The sequence below is a fragment of the Protopterus annectens genome, chromosome 2.part1 (assembly GCF_019279795.1).
Source record: "Protopterus annectens isolate FY-2018-M chromosome 2.part1, PAN1.0, whole genome shotgun sequence".
Taxonomy (NCBI): Eukaryota; Metazoa; Chordata; order Ceratodontiformes; family Protopteridae; genus Protopterus; species Protopterus annectens.
Genome location: NC_056729.1, coordinates 773,816,882 through 773,840,298, shown reverse-complemented (window position 1 = coordinate 773,840,298; position 23,417 = coordinate 773,816,882). Strand labels below are relative to the sequence as shown.

The following is a 23,417-nucleotide window of genomic DNA, read 5'->3' as shown; positions in this document are numbered from 1 at the left end:
TGGATCTAACCAACACTGGTATACTTGAAACTTCCCATTATCTCCAGCAGATGGCATACTAGGTAGGTGAAAAAGTCCCATACAATGTCACTATCTAAATAATATGTGTATAAAAATATAAACAAATATATACAAAAAATATATACATTCCATACATATTTAAAAATATTGCTCAAATGATATTATGCTATTAAAACAAGGCCCATGGTTCCTACAAAAATATGTGCATATACATATAAAACACAAATATTTACATTTACAACAAATGTTATAGCAAATGTTAAAACAATTATGGGGAAGCTAAAGCCTAACTAAAGGACAAAAATCTATTATTATTTCTTTAAATGACCCTTAAGTTTTCTTCTCTTGAGAAAAGGATATATGCTAACCTTATCATTGAGGCCTGGGGGGCTATCTGCTCTACATCTAATGATCCATTTTGTTTCCATTTCTAAGGTAAGAGTTTCTAGATCACCACCCCTGGGACTATTATTCACAGTTTGTATCACAAAAAAGCTAAACGTATGTAATGGGCCTTTTACTTTCTGGTGTTTCGCTAATGCATTCCTCTCATCCCCTGTTCTCATACTATAACAGTGCTCTCTAATCCTTTCTCTAAGTTGTCTATTAGTTTTGCCAATATAGAAGGCTGTGCAGGATGAGCACTGGGCTAAATATATAACATTTGTTGTCCTGCACGTAGTACCAGTTAAAAATGTAAACACTTTACCAGACAGAGGTAGTTTAAATTCGGTGTCAATATTAATAAAGGTGCATTGATTGCAACTACTACAGGGTGTAGTATTAGTAGAATGCACATGGTTTTCATTGTGTCTCTTATGACATAACATCCTCCTAAGGTTTAATTTATTCTTATAATAAAACCTAGGACTTCCCCCAACTAGATCACTAATTGCTTCTTCTACCCCTAGAACATGCCAGTGTTTCTCTATAATGTTTCTGATATGAAAGACATCACTGGTGTAAAACATAGGTATATTAATATAATTCACCTTGCGTCCTGTTCTACTATCATATTGTGCTAAGTCATTTTCCATAGGGCATGAAAAGTAAGGTCTAGCTCTGGTGTACCTCATCGCTGGTGTACGCTATTTTACTTTCATTATATTTTGAGCTGACATTGTGTTTGTGCTGCAAGCTTTAGCGTTCCTCTTCTGAACTGATTTGCTTTTTATACAATTTTATTGTGGAACGCTGCACCTCCGGTGAATCCTTGTGTGTTTTTGAACTAGCTTGTGCTTACCTACTTTCATTAGTGGAGTTATACTTTGGAAGTTTTTAAATAAAAGTATTTCTACCACCTGCTATTAGGTGGGATATTCACAGTATGGTTTTTATTAGGTACCTTAACTCAAGGGAATCTTAGTTCTTCCACACAGAGAAGTTTCCTCATTCTTTGTTTTTGGACCCAGTATATTGACATGCTGAGTTTGTGAGACTTCAAGAGACACCATGGAGACTGTTTTGTATCAATTTAAAATACCTCACCAGTGTGCTAGCCATGTGCATGGTAAATTGTACCTGTTACTTTGGATTCATAATGATTGATCAACAACTCATTCATAGAGTGCCGATCATCTGAAAAAAATGTTTCCTGACAGCATCCTTATTTGATACAGTAAAACTTTTACTAATTGCACATTAAATGACAAATCTGTAGTAGAAGAAAAACAAACCTTTACTTGTACGCAGTGACAGTGGAACCTTAATTCTGGCAGCCATAATCTTACAGCCAAATGCTAACTATTTTTAATGAATCACCAATAAACCAGTTTTTGTAGTTTCATTGTGGGGCTTTTGTGTCATAGCTTAATGTATATTTTGTTGTCATTTTACTCAGATAACAATATGTGTTTTGTGACATTATTGTCATTAAGGCATAGATATTTGAATAGCATTCTTGTGACAGCTAGCACACCATTTCCATGGGAATTGCAGCACTGGTTCATTAGAATGCAGTGTATGCTGTGAGACAACTATGCAGGATTTTAAAATATACATATAACATATGAAACAGTGGTTAAAACAAAAGTATAGTTTAATTGGAAACATACTGGGCCAGATTCAATAATGCCTACACTGTGTATACAATATGTATTCAATAAAATTCTTATCAATTTTTTGTGCTTTCTAGTCACTCAGAAAACATACACTCAGTGTACATGTAGTCTACACTTTGTGGTAACCTTTATGAATCCCTGTCAGTATTTAAAGCTACAAGAATATCAGTAGGAAAACTAAAATTAGGAGGAAGAAGGTGTGAGTTATGTCTGCACTCTGTTCACTCAGAACAGTGTACACTTAGTGCAGGCTTTATTGAATCCAGGGGACAGTTTAAATGTTTTTATTGTATACCTGAGGCCTCTGAGCTTTATTTTTCCCCTTTGCAAACCTTTGCAGCTGACCATCAGGTGCTCAGTATTGCGCCAATTGCTGCCAACTTAAGTGTCCTCCCCTTAGTGCGCTCAAAGACTCAGATCCTCTGTCTTTTATTTGATGGCAAAAATATTTAATTTTATAAACCTGACAGCATTGCATAATTGCTTAACAGATTTTATTCTGAGAAGTTAACACTGTAGTGTTATATTTTGAATTATAGAATGACCCCCCCCCCATTAATATTCCAAAATGTGCACACTGATTGGTCAGCGTGCACGTTGTAAATCAGACTTATACTAATGGAAAAAGGTCCGGTCGTCTGGACTTTTTCCATTAGTATGTCTTTTTTTTTTTTTTTTTCTACAGCAACTGAGAAAGCAAGATCTCCATTGCTTTTTAGAAACTGTCTTGCTATGTTAAAGGAGTTTAACATAGCAAGACAGCTTTAAAAAAAGCAATGGAGAAGGGAAGATCTCCATTGCTTTTTTTAAAGCTGTCTCGCTATGTTAAACTCCTTTAACATAGCGAGACAGTTTCTAAAAAGAAACGGAGATCTTGCTTTCTCCGTTGCTTCCACCCACAGCTCTGATGTACTGCATAAGCATATGCATGCGTAGTACATCAGAACTGCCGCAGAATACCAGACAGCTGCGGAAGGGCAGCACTGAGGCATTATACAATGCTATTGTTTAAGAAAAGTAAGTAATTTTCTTCTTAAATAATGTCATTGTATAATAGCAATAATCCACTACTGGGTGTGGGTAATGCTGGATTTACCCATGGTTGTCTTTGTTTGGCCACTCGGGCTTCACCGTTGTAACCAAACCACACCAACCGTGGGTAAATCCAACATTACCCACACCCAGATGTGGTTTATTGCTTAAACAGTATTGTAAACCAGTAGAATCTTAGGTATAATTAAACAAAAAAGAAATAAAAGGTGTGCAGGTTTCTTAGAAATGTCGTTTTTAATACATTTGTTAAATGTTCATAGCATGGAGAGCATCCAGAATTCTAAGAAAATTACTCTTGCAGCATTCATTGTTTTCTTTATTGGATTTCTTTATTGGATTCTGTTTATCCCAGAAAGCTGACCTTGAGTATTGAACTGTAATGGTGAATGAATTGCTAATTTCACAGACATTTGATGTTAACAGCCCAAATCCACCATCTGTTTATTTTCAAGTATATGCTATAAATGCTATAGCTAGGTAATTCTCATTGATACATTTGCTTATCATACCATTCCTTATGTAGCAAAGAAAGGATCATTCTGTATTGTGCTATATAACCTAAGAGTAAAATAGTATGGTGCAATACCTTTCTTTCAATTTGTATATTTAAGTTTTCTCATCCAAGTTTCATATGTATGTATGTTTGACAAACTATGTGTGTGTGCATCACATGAATGATTCCAAGATAGGATGAAAAATGACACCTGAACCTTCACACTTCTGCAATGCAAAAAGTACAGCTGTGTACACTTACCATAAATGTAGATGTTCGAGTGTATTCACTGTTGCACTCATCACATTTGGGTTATCTGCTTGCAGTAGCCCTCAGTCGGCCTGATTATCAAAGTCTTGGGTCTCATCTTCCGTGGCGTCAGGTAGTCAGGGGTATAAAGCATGCAGCCGATGCCATTACATCATTTTTTTTGCCCCAGATGTCAGGTGCTCCCCTTTATGGGAAGTAATTAAATATATATATATATATATATATATATATATATATATATACATATAGATATATATATATATATATATATATATATATATATATATATATAAATATATATATAGACATACATACAAGGTTATACCTCCAACAAAAAAGCAAATACACCATAAAGCTTTTAAGTATAGTAGAGGAGAATACAGGTATAGCCAAAAGAAGTCAGGGGGCTGGAGGGAGGGTAACCAAGACTGCAACAGTGAATATACTCGAACATCTACATTGATGGTAAGTGTACACAGCTGTACTATGTTCTTTGTGTTTCACTGTTGCAGTCATCACATTTGGGAGATTCCCAAAGCTAAGGATGGGAGGAGGGGGAGTTTAGATAGCATTAGGATGAGCTATAAGGCCCTGCAAGACTGCAGTGGCAAAGCCAGCTCTGGATTTAGAGAAAATTGGCAAATGGTAATGCTTGGTGAAAGTATGTTCAGAACTCCAGGTAGCAGCTTCTAGGATGTCTCTGGGTGGGACACCGCTGAGAAAGGCTGTAGAGGTAGATACAGCCCTGGTTGAATGGGGTCTAATCCCCTGTGGGATAGGTTTTCCATGGTGCTTATAGCAGAAATGAATGCAATGGCCTATCCATTTAGAAATGGTTTGCTTTGAAATAGCCTTCCCGTCTGCCCCTGCAGCAGATGCCACCAGAGGTTTAGTCTTGTCCAAGTAAAATCTAAGTTGTCTGTGCACATCTAAGGAGCGCAGTATCCGTTCTCCTTTGTTCTGTGGATTAGAAAAGAAGGTTGGCAAATGAATGGACTGATTAAGAGCCACACTGGATACTACCTTGGGCATGAAAGAGGGGTTGGTCCTGAGGGTCACCCTGTCTGCATGAAAGAAGATGAAAGGCTCCACTGCCATTAGGGCCTGTACTTCAGATACCCTTCTTGCTGAAGTGATTGCTAAAAGGAAAGCTGTTTTCCAAGAAAGGAATTTTAACTCTTCAGTTGCAGCTGGCTCTAAAGGAGGAAGTCTGAGTTTTTTAAATACAAAATTAAGGTCCCAGGCTGGAGTTGGGGCTCTCCTGGGTGGTCTTAAGCAGTGGGTGAGAAAAGAGGGGTGGTTCTGTGTTGTAATGAGCTGAAATGGCTGAGGCATGAATTTTGATGGCAGAAAAGGAAAGGCCCTTGTGAAGCATCTCAGTTAAGTATTGAAGACTCTAAGGTAAATTGGGCGCTGCTGTGGCCATTCCTTGAGTTTGATTCCAGTCACAGAATCTTTTCCATTTTTCAGCATAAGATTTTCTAGTACTAGGCCTCCTTGCCTGTAAAATGACATCCAACACTTGTGTACTCTGGGATGGTAATGGAGAGATTAGGTAATTAGCCAGGCTGCCAGGGTTTGAAGCTGGGGGTGCAGAATCTGGCTCTCCTGCTGAGATAGCAGGGTAGGGGTCTAGGGTAGGTGCCATGGGGCCAGCTGTGACACACTGCACAAAAGGGGGTACCAGTGTTGGTGTGGCCAGTCTGGTGAAATCAGTATCATCCTTGGTTTGCCCTGTATGATCTTTAGTAGTACTTTAGAGAGGAGAGACAAAGGAGGAAAGGCATAAACTGATAGATTTTTCCCGCTGAAGGACAGAGCATCCACTTTCCAAGCTTGTTTGTGGGTAGTCCTTGTGCAGAATTTGCCAATTGGTAGTTCTGGGGGGAGGCAAACAGGTCTATATCTGGGATCCCCCATTTGTTGATCAACATGTTGAAATTCTTTGGTTCCAGTTTCCATTCGTGTGGTTCCATGAGATTTCTGCTTAGTTCATCTGCCAGTGTATTTAGTTTTCCTGGCAGGAATTGAGCCTGTCAATACACTTGGTAGCTCATGGCTGTGTTCCACAGAGCCATGGCTAGTCTGCATAGGGGGTAAGAATGGGTACCCCCCCTGCTTGTTTATGTACCACATAACAGTGGTGTTGTCTGTCTTTATCATTCTGTACAATTAATATTCATTTTTTATTGATATGCAGGTGCATTTGACTTGGGTTCCATTTTCCCTGAATGTACTTCCCTGCCAGGTAAGCCTCCCATGCATAGTCTGATGCATCTGTTGTTAGGGTTTGGGCGGCAGGGGGTAGAGTGAATGGTAGTCCATTATTTTGGTGGCAGTCCTCTGCCCACCAAAGGAATTCTAACTGTTGGCAAGGTATGATAGGAATCATTGCTTCTAGATCCTGAGAATGTTGACACCATAGGCTTTTTAGATACCATTGTAGTTTCCTCATATGCAGTCTTGCATATGGAATTAGTAGAATGCCCGAGGCCATGAACCCCAAGGCTTGCAGTATTTGCCTTGCAGATAGCAGGGTTTCTGTGGCCACTAGTCTGAAGTAAGTTGTCAAATGAATTTGTTTCTCTGGCATGAGGAAAGCCATCTGGGAAGTTGTGTTCTAGCCTGCTCACAGAAATATAATTTGTTGGCAGGGTACCAGATGTGATTTATTTTCGTTTATGGTGTACCCCATACAAGTTAACACCTTTTGTACAAATGCCAGACGATTCAGAAGTATGTGCTGGGTTTCTGCCTGAATTAGACAATCGTCCAGGTATGGGTATATTTGAATATTTATTTGCCTGCAAAATGCAATGACTGGAGCTTGGCACTTTGTGAATACCCTTGGCACAGTAGATAAGCTGAAGGGCAGTGCAGACAACTGATAGTGCATGCAGCCCGCTTTGAAGCGTAGGTATCTTCTGCAAGATTCCCTTATTGGGATGTGCAGGTAGGCTTCCTTTAAATCTAGTGTTGCCAACCAGGCATCTTTGACTATCATGGGAAGCAACTGGTGAAGAGTTAGCATATTGAATTTTGGAATCACCAAAAAGGTGTTTAGGATAGACAGATCCAGGACAGGATGCCATGAGTTGTCTTTTCTGGGTACCAGGAAAAGTCTTGAGTAGAAACCTTGTCCCTTTTCCTCTTCTGGTACAGTCTGAATAGCCTTTAATCTTAGAGAGAGTACTTGCTTTTGAGCCTCTGCCCACTGATTTGGGGGTTGATCTGGCCAGCTGTTTGGGGTTGGTAATATGTGGAAGTGAAATCTATATCCTTGGGAAACTGTATTTAAAACCCATTTGTCCTGGGTAATGAGTTCCCAGTTTTTTGCTTGCAGAGTAATCTTTCCCCCCTAAAGGAGCAGTCAGTAGAGAAGTGCTTGGAAGTTTTAAAGTTAAGTCATTGAAATTGCTTTATCAGTATAGGCAGTATGATTAGATACTAACTTGATTTCAGGGCTGTATGGTTTAATGTTGCTCCTTGTTTAGCTTTATAACATGTTTAATGCATCTCCTCTAAACATTCCTGTGTCTATTTTTAGTACCACTATTATGCAAGGATATGACGGGGGTTCACACCTGTGGTTAGTTGGGCAAGCAGCAGCTCAATTCAGTCATGTTTTTGGACCAGTATAGCATTGTATTAGTGCTTTAAAAACATTGAAACACCTCCTCCATATGTTTTATTCAGAGCTGAGGGGGATCAAAATGTATGAAAGGCACTGTAGACTTTAATAGCTAGAGGGATTACTACAGTTCTGAACTATGTTTCTGTGACTGCATATATGTGTGTGAATTTTCTAGGGTAAGGAGTGCTTCCAGGTAATAATTTTTTTTTATATTTAATCTACTAGCATTGAGAAGCAGCCTCTGACTGATTGTTATTATGTTGGCAGGCTTAACTTGGCATATCCTAAAAAAGGCACTATGGTGACAAAGTTTTTGTCAATATTCAGAAGCCAAGTGGTGATAAGTGCAAACCATCTCTTGAAAAGCATAGTGGCTTGTCGGTTATGTCTACCCAAGCTGTCAGAGATTGAATCCCCTTGTTGTGACACCAGAAACTAAGCCATTTGTGAATAGGTCATTTTTGCTGGTCCTGTCGTATAATCATTGCTGAAGGTAGGATGCGACTCAAGGCTAGATTCATACCTAGGGACACATGTATTCAGAGAGCTCCATGTCCCTCTTCATATAGTCCAGTGAGGTATCATGGACTATGACCGTCATACTGGTTCTTGTGTTTTAAAGCCACAAGTGCGTGGGTGTGTATCTGAATGCAAGCAAGGGGCAAGTGTGTGTGTGTGTGTGTGTGTGTGTGTGTGTGTGTGTGTGTGTGTGTGTGTGTGTGTGTGTGTGTGTGTGTGAATGCAAGCAAGGGGCAAGTGTGTGTGTGTGTGTGTGTGTGTGTGTGTGTGTGTGTGTGTGTGTGTGTGAGAATGCAAGCAAGGGGCAAGTGTGTGTGTGTGTGTGTGCGTGAATGAAAGCAAAGGGCAAGTGTATGTGTGTGTGTGTGAGCGTGAATGTAAACTAGCAAGTGTGTGTGTGTGTTTGTGTTTGCGCGTGTGTGTGTGTGTGTGTGTGTGTGTGTGTGTGTGTGTGTGAATGCAAGCAAGGGGCAAGTGTGTGTGTGTGTGTGTGTGTGTGGGTGTGTGTGTGAATGCAAGCAATAGGCAATTGTGTGTGTGTGTGTGTGTGTGTGTGTGTGTGTGTGTGTGTGTGTGTGTGTGTGTGTGTGTGTGTGTGTGTGTGTGAATGCAAGGGGCAAGTGTGTGTGTGTGTGTGTGTGTGTGTGTGTGTGTGTGTGTGTGTGTGTGTGTGTGTGTGTGTGAAGGCAAGCAAGGGGCAAGTGTGTGTAAATACAAGCAAAGAGCAAGTGTGTGTGTGAGACTACAAGCAAGGGCAAGTGTGTGTGTGTGTGTGTGTGTGTGTGTGTGTGTGTGTGTGTGTGTGTGTGTGTGAATACAAGCAAGTGTGTGTGTGTGTGTGTGTGTGTGTGTGTGTGTGTGAATGCAAGCAAGGGGCAAGTGTGTGTGAATGCAACCAAGGGGCAAGTGTGTGTGTGTGTGTGTGTGTGTGTGTGTGTGTGTGTGTGCGTGTGTATGAATACAAGCAAGGGGCAAGTGTGTGTGTGAATGCAACCAAGGGGCAAGTGTGTGTGTGTGTGTGTGTGTGTGTGTGTGTGTGCGTGTGTGTGAGAATGCAAGCAAGGGGCAAGTGTGTGTGTGTGTATGAATGCTTACTAAGCTGGGCATTAATCCCTATGTCACTCGATGGGTTGCCAACTGGCTTACTGACAGAACCCACGCTGTAAAAGTAGCCCACTCCAAATCCAGTTTCTGACAAGTCAGAGTACCTCAGGGGTCAGTCCTGGGACCGCTCTTGTTTGGCATCTACTTCTCTGAAGTACAGGCCAACACTAAGGGATTCTGGCTAACAAAGTTCACAGATGACTGCAAACTTGGAGCCATTATTGAATCCCCAAATGTTGTGGATACTGTAGAAAAGGGCCTTACAGAAACAGATGCTTGGTGCCAGAGCCATGGCCTCAAGCTCAGTGCCAAGAAATGTATAGTTATCCCCTTTGGGAAAAAACATGTACCCATTCTGGAACATGCTACACTTAAAGAAATCCCAGTCCCTCAGAGCTACACGCTCCAGGGATCTAAACCTTGTCATCACAATAAACAAATGCTGGAGGGATAGGTTCCTAACTCAGAGACTGCCCAGACTCTGGAATAGACTTGCCCATACATGTCAAGCAGACCGCCTCTTTGGCCCTCTTCAAACGGAACATTGATAATTGGATGGGAGAAAGAAATTAACCCCGGGGATCACGTCACTCACCCTGCTAGGCAGGGGTCCAGGGTAGAAAATAGTGTGGAAGTAATAGCCAGGGAATTGTTATGGCTAGGCTTGTATAAGCCCTAGGGCTGATAGCCTAGTACTTACCTGTGAACCTATATAGTTAACAGACTGCTATCAGAAGGAAGAAGCCCTTGGGTCATTTTAGCTGTTGCCAAACAAACTTTGTGTCTGTGTGATAAGGGGCAAGTGTGTGCGCATCTGTGTGATAAGGGCAAGTGTGTGCACGTTTGTGTGATAAAGGGCACTCTGCCAGTATCTGCTGAATTTTACATAACCACTTTTATCTCTAAAGCTGTCCCAGCACAATCTGGTAGTTAGATGTAACTTTAAATACACTATACTGGTATGTTCTTCATATACTGAATTAATAAAGTCTGTTTTGTGATTTATGATTTAGTGTTGAATTGTCACTTAATTCCATTAGGTACTGGTGTGCCTTTGCTGGGTAATTTTTTCCCTGTGGTTGTGGAACTGTGTAGTTATAAAGACAGGAAGAATTTGATTGTTCCCAGGTGGTGTGGGCATGGTTGCTTAACCCTCCCCTCAAAACCATAACACCTTTAGTTTTGCAGCCATGTTTGGATGGATTTGGATCAGGGTGATTGCAGTTTATAGGTCTCCTTTTTGCTGGGGTTTATATAAGACCCCTAAAGTGGGAAGGATGAAAGTTTAAAAACAAAACATCCCTCATGAAAGGTCTGAGGTGGAAGACTGTGTATGTGGTTATGCTGATAAGAACTGGAAATTCCTGTGTTAACACTAATGTACAGTAGACAGTTTACTGGACTGTGCTGTAGAAGCTGAATCTGTGGACAGGTTTACTGGGCTGTGTAAAGTAGGGCTCACTAGTGTTGGATTAAAGTACTTTAATAATGTTGTAGGTGGAAAACTGTTCAATGGGTGTATTTCTTGTACAATTTGAATGGAGCGGCTTGATGTGTAAGATCTGTATAGGCATGTGTTTCTGTTTCTGATGTCTGCACAGCCAAAGTACATAATTACTTGTGCATTCCTCGGACGAAGGCCTGGGGTCATTCTTGGTGTTGCCAAACAAACTTGTGGTTATGTGTGTGAAAGGGTGAGTGTGTGAGTTGAGTGAGTGTAGTTTGTGAGTTGAGTGAGTGTGGTTTGTGAGTTGAGTGAGTGTGGTGTGTGAGTTGAGTGAGTGTGGTGTGTGAGTTGAGTGAGTACGTGAGTTGAGTGAGTGTGGGCGGGTGAGTGTGGGGGGGTGAGTGAGTGAGTGTGGTGTGTGGGTGGGTGAGTGTGTGTGATGAGCGAGTGTGGTGAGTAAGCGAGTGTGGTGAGTGAGCGAGTGTGGTGGGTGAGCGAGTGTGATGGGTGAGCGAGTGTGGTGAGTGGGCGAGTGTAGTGAGTGGGGTGAGTGAGTGTGGTGGGTGGTGAGTGAGTGTAGTGAGTGAGTGTAGGTGGGTGGTGAGTGAGTGTAGGTGGGTGGTGAGTGAGTGAGGGTGGTGAGTGAGTGAGTGTAGTGAGTGAGTGTAGTGAGTGGGTGTGGGTGGTGAGTGTGGGTGGGTAAGTGAGTGAGTGTGGGTGGGTGAGTGAGTGTGGTGAGTGAGTGTGGGTGAGTGAATGTGGGTGAGTGAGTGAAGTGTGGTGGGTGAGGGTGAGTGTGGTGAGTGAGTGTGGGTGGATGAGTGAGTTGAATGTGGGTGAGTGAGTGTGGTTGGTGAGTGGGTGTGGTGGGTGAGTAAGTGTGGTGAGGGTGGTGGGTGGTGAGTGAGTGTGGGTGAGTGAATGTGGGTAAGTGAGGTGTGGTGGATGAGGGTGAGTGTGTTGAGTGAGTGTGGATGAGTGAGTTGAGTGTGGGTGAGCGTGCGTGAGTGTGGTGAGTGAGTGAGTGTGGTGAGTGAGTGTGGTGAATGAGGTGGGTGGTGAGTGAGGTGGGTGGTGAGTGGTGGGTGGTGAGTGGTGGGTGAGTGAGTGTGAGTGAGTGAGTGTGGTGAGTGAGTGAGTTGAGTGTGGGTGAGTGTGGTGAAGTGAGTGGGTGAGCGTGGTGAGGTGAGTGGGTGAGTGTGGGTGAGTGAGTGAGTGAGTGTGGGTGAATGAGTGAGTGTGGGTGAGTCTCATTTTTGGATGTAATTTCTAAATTTTGTAAACTGTTTTTGTATTGTCATATTGCTTTACATTGCCCTACCAATATGTGACAAAGTATAGGCAGAAGCACAGTAACAGCTCCATAAATTTGCAATAACCATGCGTTTACATTAATTGCATGTTTTTACATAAGAAGCAGATGTCTGTCACAATTAATCGACAACACTACATCAGATTACAAGTAGTATGCAATACCGTAATTTATGTCTTAAAAAAGCATGTTGGTGCTGTCATGCAATTCTGTAAAATATTTCATGTTTATAGTGTGTCATTTGTTAGCTATTTAATCAAATGGGAAGGAAAATAAGTGGGAGTTTGATGCTTTGCAAAACGGTGATTATTCCCAGTGCTATGTAGCTTGGTTCTAAATTTGACAGGAGGAGTGCAACAAAAAAAGTGCCCCACTGTAAGGAGGGAAAGGCTGACAAGAAAACAGTACATTACTCTAGTCACCTGCTGTGAGCTGTCAATCACATGCAGATAATGGGTCAAATTACCCTTAGCTCTTTGACAGCTAGGGAAGGTAGGTGTGAAGGGGGAGGGGAGATGCCTTGAAGAACTAGATTTCAGCCTTCACAAAAGAAAGCAAGTTAGCATTTATAAGAAACAAAAGCAATAAAATGCACTTTTCAGTTCTGTTCTGTAGCATTTGCACTGCTTGTGTTTGAAGTAGTCATTGAAAAAGGATAACATTTTAACCAAAAGTAGGGGACTTTAAGACAGCAGTGAATGCCTGTTAAGTCAATCAAGTGACAGCAGCTTAAAGGAAAACGTGGCAGATCTGATGCAATTTTTTGGAGACAAACAATGCATTCTGGGATACTTAGAGGCAGAGTAAACAGTCTGAATTATTTCAAAATGCCAGCCCCCATGTGGTCAGAGTCAGAAATTGCATATAAAAAATATCTAAAAAGCTCTAAATAGTCCCAGAGTGCTGTTAAAATGTAGGAAACACCAAACCATGATGAAATAAATATGTTTTTTGAGTCTGAGGGTGCGGTTGTCCTTTAAGTATTGAAGACTCTGAGGTAAATTGGGTGCTGCTGTGGCCATTCCTTGAGTTTGATTCCAGTCACAGAATCTTTTCCATTTTTCAGCATAAGATTTTCTAGTACTAGGCCTCCTTGCCTGTCAAATGACATTCAACACTTGTTTACTCTGGGATGGTAACAGAGAGATTAGGTAATTAGCCAGGCTGCCAGGTTCAGGGTTTGAAGCTGGGGGTGCAGAATCTGGCTCTCCTGCTGAGATAGCAGGGTAGGGGTCTGAGGTAGGTGCCATGGGGCCAGCTGTGACACACTGCGCAAAAGGGGGTACCAGTGTTGGTGTGGCCAGTCTGGTGCAATCAGTATCATCCTTGGTTTGTCCTGTATGATCTTTAGTAGTACTTTAGAGAGGAGAGGCAGAGGAGGAAAGGCATAAACTGATAGATTTTTCCCACTGAAGGACAGAGCATCCACTTTCCAAGCTTGTTTGTGGGGAGTCCTTACGCAGAATTTGTCCAATTGGTAGTTCTGGGGGGAGGCAAACAGGTCTATATCTGGGATCCCCCATTTGTTGATCAACATGTTGAAATTCTTTGGTTCCAGTTTCCACTCATGTGGGTCCATGAGATTTCTGCTTAGTTCATCTGCCAGTGTATTTAGTTTTCCTGGCAGGAATTGAGCCTGTAGATACACTTGGTAGCTCACGGCTGTGTTTCACAGAGCCATGGCTAGTCTGCAGAGGGAGTAAGAATGGGTACCCCCCTTGCTTGTTTATGTACCACATAACAGTGGTGTTGTCTGTCTTTATCATTAATTGTCCTGGAAGAATGTGGTCCTTGAAGGCTGTCAGAGCATTCTGTACAGCTAACATTAATTTTTGATTGATATGCAGGTGCATTTGACTTGGGTTCCATTTTCCCTGAATGCACTTCCCTGCCAGGTGAGCCTCCCATCCATAGTCTGATGCATCTGTTGTTAGGGTTTGGGCGGCAGGGGGTATAGTGAATGGTAGTCCGTTGTTTTGGTGGCAGTCCTCTGCCCACCAAAGGAATTCTAACTGTTGGCAAGGTATGATAGGAATCATTGCTTCTAGATCCTGAGAATGTTGACACCATAGGCTTTTTAGATACCATTGTAGTTTCCTCATATGCAGTCTTGCATATGGAATTAGTAGAATGCACGAGGCCATGAACCCCAAGGCTTGCAGTATTTGCCTTGCAGATAGCAGGGTTTTTGTGGCCACTAGTTTGAAGTAAGTTGTCAAATGAATTTGTTTCTCTGGCATGAGGAAAGCCATCTGGGAAGTTGTGTTCAAGCCTGCTCCCAGGAATATAATTTGTTGACAGGGTACCAGATGTGATTTATTTTCGTTTATGGTGTACTCCAAACAAGTTAACACCTTTTGTACAAATGCCAGATGATTCAGAAGTATGTGCTGGCTTTCTGCCTGAATTAGACAATCGTCCAGGTATGGGTATATTTGAATATTTCTTTGCCTGCAAAATGCAATGACTGGAGCTAGGCACTTTGTGAATACCCTGAGCACAGTAGATAAGCCGAAGGGCAGTGCAGACAACTGATAGTGCATGCATCCTGCTTTGAAGCATAGGTATCTTCTGCAAGATTCCCTTATTGGGATGTGCAGGTAGGCTTCCTTTAAATCCAGTGTTGCCAACCAGGCATCTTTGACTATCATGGGAAGCAACTGGTGAAGAGTTAGCATCTTGAATTTTGGAATCATCAAAAAGGTATTTAGGATAGACAGGTCCAGGATAGGATGCCATGAGTTGTCTTTTCTGGGTACCAGGAAAAGTCTTGAGTAGAAACCTTGTCCCTTTTCCTCTTCTGGTACAGTCTGAATAGCCTTTAATCTTAGAGAGAGTACTTGCTTTTGAGCCTCTGCCCACTGATTTGGGGGTAGATCTGGCCAACCGTTTGGGGTTGGTAATGTGTGGAAGGGAAATCTGTATCCTTGGGAAACTGTATTTAAAACCCATTTGTCCTGGGTAATGAGTTCCCAATTTTTTGCTTGCAGAGCAATCTTTCCCTCCTAAAGGAGCAGTCAGTTGAGAAGTGCTTGGAAGTTTTAAAGTTAAGTCATTGAGACAGCTTACCATGGGGGGGGGGGGGGTCTTACTACTCCCTGATTTAGAAGTGGGAGCCCCCCACTGCTTAGTCCTATACATACCCTGGGACTGAAGCCTGGGTGTTCTGCTGGTTCTGGGTTTGAACTGAGAAGGCCTGGAAGAGGCAGGAAAAGACCAATTTTTTGAGGGCCAATGCCTACTAAATCTAGGAGGCTGCACTTGTAAGAAATCTTTAACAGTTTGCATAGATTTAGCTTTTTCCTCCATCTTTTTAAGAATTCCTTCTGCTTTGTCGCCAAACAGGCAGTCCCGATTAAGGGGGCATCCAGTAATTTAGTTTTAACATGATCTAGCAAAGATTGCTCCTTAAGCCAAGCATGCCTTCTAAGTACAGACCCAGTGATAGCAGCCCTGCAAGATGCCTCTAGGGAATCAAAACCACATTGCAAAGTATGTTTTCTAACCTGTTCAGCAGAATGAATTAAATCCTGTAAATCCTTATTTTCAGCACAATCAGGAATCAACATAATTTTCTGTTTAAGCAATCCAATAATATGCTGCTGATACTTTTACATATGAAACTGGCAATTTAAGGCCCTGATGTCCAGGTTTGCAGAGGTGCATCCTTCTTACCCCATCTATCCTGGGCCCTGGAATCTGTATCAGAGGGGGTAGGATTTTTGGCAGTAGTAGCCTTAATACCCTTGGGTCCTTGTGAAATGGTCTCATGATCCAGAGTAGGATTTTTAAAAAGGAACTTGTGAGAATCAGGAACCCTATAATATCTATCAGGTTTTCTGGGAGTAGGAGGTAAAGAGTCAGGGGCCAAGCTAGATTCTGAAAAGGTATCGTCAACAATGTCCAGCATAGGAGGGATAGCTAAAGGCCTGTGTTGAGGCAGGAGTAAGAAATCTCTAAGCCTCTTTTTAGAATCAGAGTAATCCTGGCTTTCCCAGTGAAAATGCTCCCTAAGAGTATGCAAGGTTTCACCAAAAGAAAAATCCTCTGGGGGAGAAGCAGAGGGAATAGAGTCCTCTGCATCAGAATCCTCATAGGTAGATAAGGGTAAATCCTGGTCATCAGAGGAGACAGAAATTTCAGAATCCTGGTCAGAAGTATCATAAGCAAATTCAGTCCTAGGTCTCTTAGAGGGGGAAGGTTGGCTTCCCCTGATTAAAGTAATAATGTCTTCAGCCATTCTTATCATTTGTTTTTTAGGCATAGAGGCCTGACCATGTGGTCTGGGCGTTGGTTTCCTAGGCAAGGTTCAAGTTTTAGGCCTAGAAGAAGACAATGGCTTTGGTTTAATATGCAAGTCAGTAGGCCTGAATACACCCTCAAAAGCCGGTGCCTGCACAGCAGCTCCGGACCCTTCCAAGGTAGAGACATCCACAGGTTCTACAGTTGAAGCATCTCACGGCATACCGGACTCTGAATGGGTCTCAGTAGAGGCCTGCGAATCTGAAGTAGCGGGTATCAGAGGCTGCGAAAGCGCCTCACTGAGTACCGGCGAACTGGCGACTAGCTTAGGAAAAGCATCATCGGCAGCTTTGGACCTAGGTGGCCTGTCTCTGTCTTTATCTTTGCATTTTTAGGAATGTCGGTAGTCGTGTGGCTTATCGAAAACATGTCTGGATAACTGAACTGAGTACCAAAATATTTAGAAGTGAAAATGTACCGATGACGAATACTTCGTGGTTTAAATAAGGCCCAAAACCAACAGCGAGGTACGTCGTAGTCAGGGCCTAGGCAAGGAATACAGTACGAATGAAAACCTTTATGAGGTATTTGCTTTCCACAAGAAATACAATTATTGACTTTTACTGACATTGGTTTAGAGCAAGAAAACATTTCCTCAGTGGGGTACTTAGCTTTAGTTGAAGACTTCGGTTCTGAAACTCGAAAACAAAAATTTCAAGAGTTAGCCGACCGGCACTTGCGAACTGCTTCTGCTTTGGGCACCGCACGGCAAGAAAGACTGATGTAATGGTGTTGGCTGCATGCTTTATATCCCTGACTACCTGACGTCATGGAAGATGAGACAGCAACCGACGCAGGACCCAAGACTTTGATAATCAGGCCGATTGAAGGCTACTGCAAGCAGATAACCCAAATGTGATGACTGTAACAGTGAAACACGAAGAACATCAGGAGTTACTCTTACCTTTGGCATGGTAAGAACAGAAAAGAGTGCAGAGGTACAAGAATGAGAAAAACGTCAGAGTTTCATGTTGTATTCTGAGTAGATAATCACTGCTCATTTGTTAACTGTTGTATATCCTACACAGTAGATTAATGTATACAGCATCTAAAATTGATAAACTCATATTTATTAATTCATGGCATCCATATTATGTTTTGTTTTTAGATTCAAATGATGATCAGAAGGAACAAAGCATTTCAAAACCTTCCAGATAATATCCAAACTCAGCTATGCAAAGCTGCAATATATCAACAGTAAGTATAAAAACAGTGTCACAAAATAATCCTTGTTTCTGTCTGCTGGAAAAGAAGGTATTGTGTAAGTGCACATTCTGTTTTATGCATCTTGATAAGCTTAGTGACTATTTTACGTATATTAATTTATTTATTTAGTTTTGCCTGAACTGCCAATGACTCTTGCAGTATGAATTATGTTTCTTGGGGCTATAGCTAAGTGGGAAAACCAACTTTCACCAAGATAAATAAGATAGCATTTATTTGTGTGTTTATGCATGTTTGTTTGTTTTCCAATGCACTGCACTGATTAAAACTGGCCAGATGAATTACTTTATAATTAAAGCATACACTGTAGAACTAGACAAAAGCATAGAATATATCAAAAGTACTATTTTTTAACAATACAAAATCAATAATAACAACTACACAAAAAGTTTAAAAACAAGTCTCAATAAAAAGTAAAAAAAATAATTTATTTTTCTATACTAATTGAGAATACTGTGGGCAATATCCATGTAGGAGTATGGAATTTAACAAAGTTATACATCTTTCTAGCAATCTTCACTCACATTATGCCTCTCTTAATGCGATCTGCAAAAAATGAATATCCTAAGTATGTTTCTCTGAAAAAGCATTGTTTGATTCCTCTCAGACCTGCTTTTTCTGAACTTCAGTGTTTGAAAAGTGCCCTACCCAACTGTATTCTAATTGTTATCCAAAGTGAATATACAATAGAGAGAGACACAGAGAGACTGATGTGAATTTATTTCTCATTGAATAACTGGACTAATCTGAAACTCAGTTTTTGATATTTTATCAGATGCTGTCTTTGTGTGCTGAGCTAATTTATTCTAAATTACTAGAACTAACTAGACTAACTGTACCTGTTTATTGATAAAATGTCTGCATATAACTCTTAGGTTCATAGGTAGTTCCTAGGAATGCATTCCAGGAGGCCATTGAGAAGGGAAGTCCAACTTCTCAATTGCCCCAGAAGATTATCTTGTTAAGAGACTTGGGCAGAGACACAGAAAAGAGAAAATGGAGACTGAAAGACTCAAACCCTTCACTCTAGATGTTAGAGAACACAGTTTTACACCAGGTGCAATGGCATCTTCTGTTGCAGAGAAAGACTGTCTCTGGCTACTGCAATGCCTGTAGGAGCCAACATCTTATGTTTGTCTTTAGAAAATATTAGATACATAATCTCCTTCTCTGGATAGCTAAGTTTTGTAATTTCATGCCTAGCTTTAGGTTAACAATCTGATATGTTCTGGAAATTTTTCTTGACTATGTGCATGTATAGTTTGACAATCGTAACTTAAATACCCTGGATAGGGAAGTCTATCAACAGTTAGAACAACCCAAGACTGTCTAATGCATCAGGTAATACTACTCCAGGTAATGAATGCACTTAAGCTAGTCAGAAGTTTTGCAGACAATGAAAGATGGAAATGCATGCTGCAACATTCAGATATTTTGTGACCGTAGCATTACAGAAGCCAGGACTCAAAACTACCTAGCAGCAACAATTACAACAACATTTTTTTGTTTATTACGTGCTGCAGTTTCTTTATCAAGCTGGTCCTTGTCACTGTCAGAAGTTAATATAAAAAAATGATAAAAATAAATTACAGCAATAAGTAAGGTACAAAAAACAATTACCATCTGAAAATAATGTATTGAATATGTCTCGTATACAACTAAAAACAAATGGCTATGATTACAGGGTACACAGGCTGTTTGTGGATGAAAATGGTTGACTGTTGTCATTTGCTTAATATCATACCTCTCAACCTCTTGGTGCAAGAAATCTGGACAAAGCCTGACAAATTGCAGGGACAAAGCCACAAAAGGCCCAAAAATATGGACAGATTGTAAATATTGCTCTTCTAAACTTAGAAAGTTGCTACAGTAATAGGGTTTGTGTTAACATACATTTTCTGAAGGATTTAAAGTCTGAAACCCAGATGTATGCCATTATTTATTGACTTCAATCCTCAGATCATCCCAGTGATTTGCCAGAAAACCACAAATGTTATGAGGAATAGACCAAAAATATTAAGTTAAAATCTGGACATTCTGCAAAAATCTGGACTGTTGAGAGATATGCTTAGCACACTGCACTGGTTTTACAGGAAATGTGCCAAGCAAATGTGTGAATTAACATAACATTTTTCTTGCTATAGCTAAAATTGACCAAAAGAGAGGCACCTGTACCCTAGGAATGGAATTTGGAACTGGAGCATTAAATAAATCAAGGAGTTAGAAAAGATGTAATTATCTGGCCACAAAGCTTGGGCAAAATTTCTAAATTCAACCCAAAAAGGAGTTACTATTTTACAAGCAAATATATGAAACCAATATGCTTTAGAGACTTCATTACACCTCCAACAATTAATTTTCCCATAGTTATATATTAAAGCTGCTTTATGTGGAGTTAAAAAAATCTCTGTGAAGAAATCTCCATGTATATATTTTCTAATAAACAGAAGTAGATTTTCCCACAGATTTAAAAATTAAGCATTTATCTTCATCAGAAAAGACCTTCTCATTAATCTTAGCTGAGTATTTCCAAAATAATGAATCTGTGGAACCAAACTCTTCTCTTATTATTTTATAAATTATTGATATATATTATTTATTCTTATTTAAGCTACTATTGATTCTGAAAAAAAAATCAAGTATCTTTGGAATATGTTTTGTTTGAAAATCCATGGAGATTTTGATTTTATCACTAACATATTTTTTACAAGATTGTATAGTCAACCAGTTATTATTTTCTAAACAATGTCTCGGAAGAAGATAATCTGTATTATGTGATTTATTTCCGATTAAGAATTGATGCCAAAAGATTGCATTTTCATCCTCAAGGTCTAGCATTTTGTTTTATATTTAGTATATAAGTTCCCAAACAACCCATAGCATTTGATATAGGGAACAATAAAAACAATACATATTTAACTGTATAACTTGAATTCATGAATCTTTTAAAATTTTAAGGATAGAATCAGTGAAGGGAGAGGAATAGTATTTTTTTTATTTACTATAAGTCTTTCAAGATCCAGTAACATTCATTAATTCCGAAGTTAGAGAAAGAGTCTATAGCATAGCTATTATTATCTATTAACCTTTCATGAATGGATTTCCAAGTGGATTGGTAAGAAGAATTTAACCATAGAGATATTAAATTGAGAATTATGGGTTGCATTTGGCATATAATTCAACATTTGGAAAACTTAATCTACCTTCTTGCCAACTTTTAACATTCCAGTTAAAGGATATTCTTAGTTTATTGGGGAACCAGATAAAATTAAGAAGAGTGGAATTGTATTTCTTAAAGATTTTTTTAGGAGGGAGAATAATTAGTGATTGTAGATAGAAACATATTTTTGGTAGGATTATCATTTTTATTAAAGTCTATCTTCCATTGTAAAAAAAATGTTCCACTTAATAATTATTTTAATAACAGTGTTTATTAAATGACTATAATTTCCTGTTATTGAGTCTTTTACTATAGATTTAGTTATAATTCCAAGATAATTTGTGAATTGTCCCAAATAAAATTCTTACAGCTTCTTATATAATTATTACATTTTAATTGATAAGTAACATTTCTGTTTTATCAGGGTTAAACATTAAACCTGACACTTTTTCAAAGAAAGTAATAGACTTAGTTACATTTTCTATTGAAGCTTCAACATCACCACTTGTTATTAAAATGCCATCTGCAAATAACTGAATTTTACAGGAATAACTTTTATCTATCAAGAATCCCTGAATTTTTCTATTAGATCTAATAAAGTTTGCAAAAGGTTCAATTGCTACAGCAAATAATAGAGGTCACAAGAGACAACCCTGTTTTGTACCTTTTAATATTTTGAAAGCACTAGAAAGAAAAGAGCCAATTTTAATAAAAGAGAATGAGTTACTATATAGATTAGTATAAAATTTAGAAAATCTAGGGAAAATTCATATTGTTTAAGTGCTTTGAAGAAATAAGTCCAAATAGTAGAACCCAAATCCTTATTTATATCTAGACTTATTATAGTTAGTTCTTTTTTTATTAGCCAGATCTATTAAAGTATCAAGCCTAATGATGTTATCCTGAACCTTTCTATAGAGTAAACCCAGTCTGATCATCATTTATTAATTCTGGCATAATAAGGTTCAAGAATAAACATCATTTTTTTATAATCAACATTTAATAATGAAATAGGATGGTAAGAAGAACATAAGTTAGAATATTTGTTTGGTTTCAAGATAAGAGACATCAGGGACTATTTCCAGGATAGGAGGATGGTTGACATATGTTTAACTTGTTCAAAAACTTTTAATAGGGTATTTAAAATAGTCTATGTGAATAATTTGTATAATTCTGGGCTTATACCATCAAGACCAGGGGCTTTATTACAGAACAAGAAGAGGATCAGCTGCAGAATACTAAGCAGAAAATAAGGAATTACCTTGATAATATGCATCAGTTTATGTGCAAAAAACTTTTAGCACAATGACTTAAGCAACAGAAAGTAGAACAGGCTGTAGCCAAGCTTAGGGAGCCTATAACAAGTAAGTTAACAAGAAATCCAGTAGAGGTATTGGAAATATTTTGGAAATTCTATGAAGGTCTGTATAAAGCAGAGAAATATGGAAATCAAGAAAAGATACAAATGGAAATGTTTATGGAAGAATTAAATATGCCAATGTTAGAGGTAGATGAGGCTCAATTACTAATATTAAGATAGGAAGAGATGAGATAAAAATTGTGATGTATAACCAATATACAGGGAAGTCCACAGGAATAGATGGTATTCCTGTGGAAATTTGGAAGTTAGGTGGGAAAAGACTGATACAGATCTGTATGGTTTTGTTTAACAGTATTTTAAGAGTAGAAGAAGTACCCACATCCTGGAAGAAAGTAGTGGTAGCTGTAGTACCTAAAGAGGGTAAAGATCCATTAGACCCAGCTTCATACAGGCCCAGTTCAATTCTAAACCATGATTGTAAAGTGTCCATGTCTATAATAGCCAAAAGAAAGACAAACACAATGCCAAAATTAATAGATATGGATCAGTGTAGTTTTGTGGAGGGGAGGCAAACATTTGACAACATTAACAGAACACTGATGATCCAGAGGGAAGCAGAATGTAAGAAGATACCATTGTTGTTAGTGGGTCTTGATGCAGAGAAAGCATTTGACAGAGTAAGCTGGGACTTTATGAGGAGGGCAATGGAAGCATTTGCATTTCCTGAGAAGGTTATAAGGTTGATTAGGAGGATATATGAGGGATTGGAGGTGAAAGTGGGTGGGGTTCTCTCTAATAATTTCTGCTTGAGCAGAGAAACCAGGCAGGGGTGTCTTCTTTCCCCTTTGTTATTTGCATTATATTTATAACCACTAGAAAAGAAAATATGGGACTCAGAAATTCAAAGATATAATTAGTATGGTAGTCAGGAAAAGCTGGCTGTATTTGCAGGTGATATTATTTTATACCTGATAAAACCAGAAAGAGACTTTACAGTGTTGTGGAACATGTTGAGACAGTTTCCGATCTTTTCAGGATACAAAATTAATGAAACTAAAACAAAGGCAACAATGGTAAATTATGTACCCACACATGAATTGGTTCAGCAATATCCATATTTATGGGGACATGATAACATTAAATATTTAGGAGTATGGATTAAAACTTATTCTGGTGTGGCAGCTAAGGATGTGTGGGAAGAGACTAAACAAAAAATAATACAAAAACTGACAAAATGGAAGTTCTGTTATATGGATATGGATAGTATGATACAAGCAGTCAACATGTTTTTAGTCCTTTTAGTTTTATACATAGGTCAAGCATATTTTTATCAGCAGAAAAGTTGTGGATAGCAATTAATAAGGTGCTGAAGGACTTTATATGGGAGGGGAAGATGGCAAGAGTCAAGTGGGATAAGATCATTCTTCCAGTAGAACAGGACAGATTGGGATTGCCCAATTTGAAGGGGTATTTCAAATCTACACAGTTAAGTCTCTT

General features: G+C 39.5%; 1 protein-coding gene across 1 annotated transcript in view; it reads left to right on the top strand.

Moving 5' to 3' along the window:
• LOC122794911 overlaps window positions 1–23,417 on the top strand; it is a 221,540-nt gene that overhangs the window by 170,319 nt on the left and 27,804 nt on the right. The window contains exon 5 of the mRNA XM_044063504.1: window positions 17,324–17,412. Coding sequence (XP_043919439.1) covers window positions 17,324–17,412 — 89 coding nt within the window. The remainder of the gene's footprint in view (window positions 1–17,323; window positions 17,413–23,417) is intronic.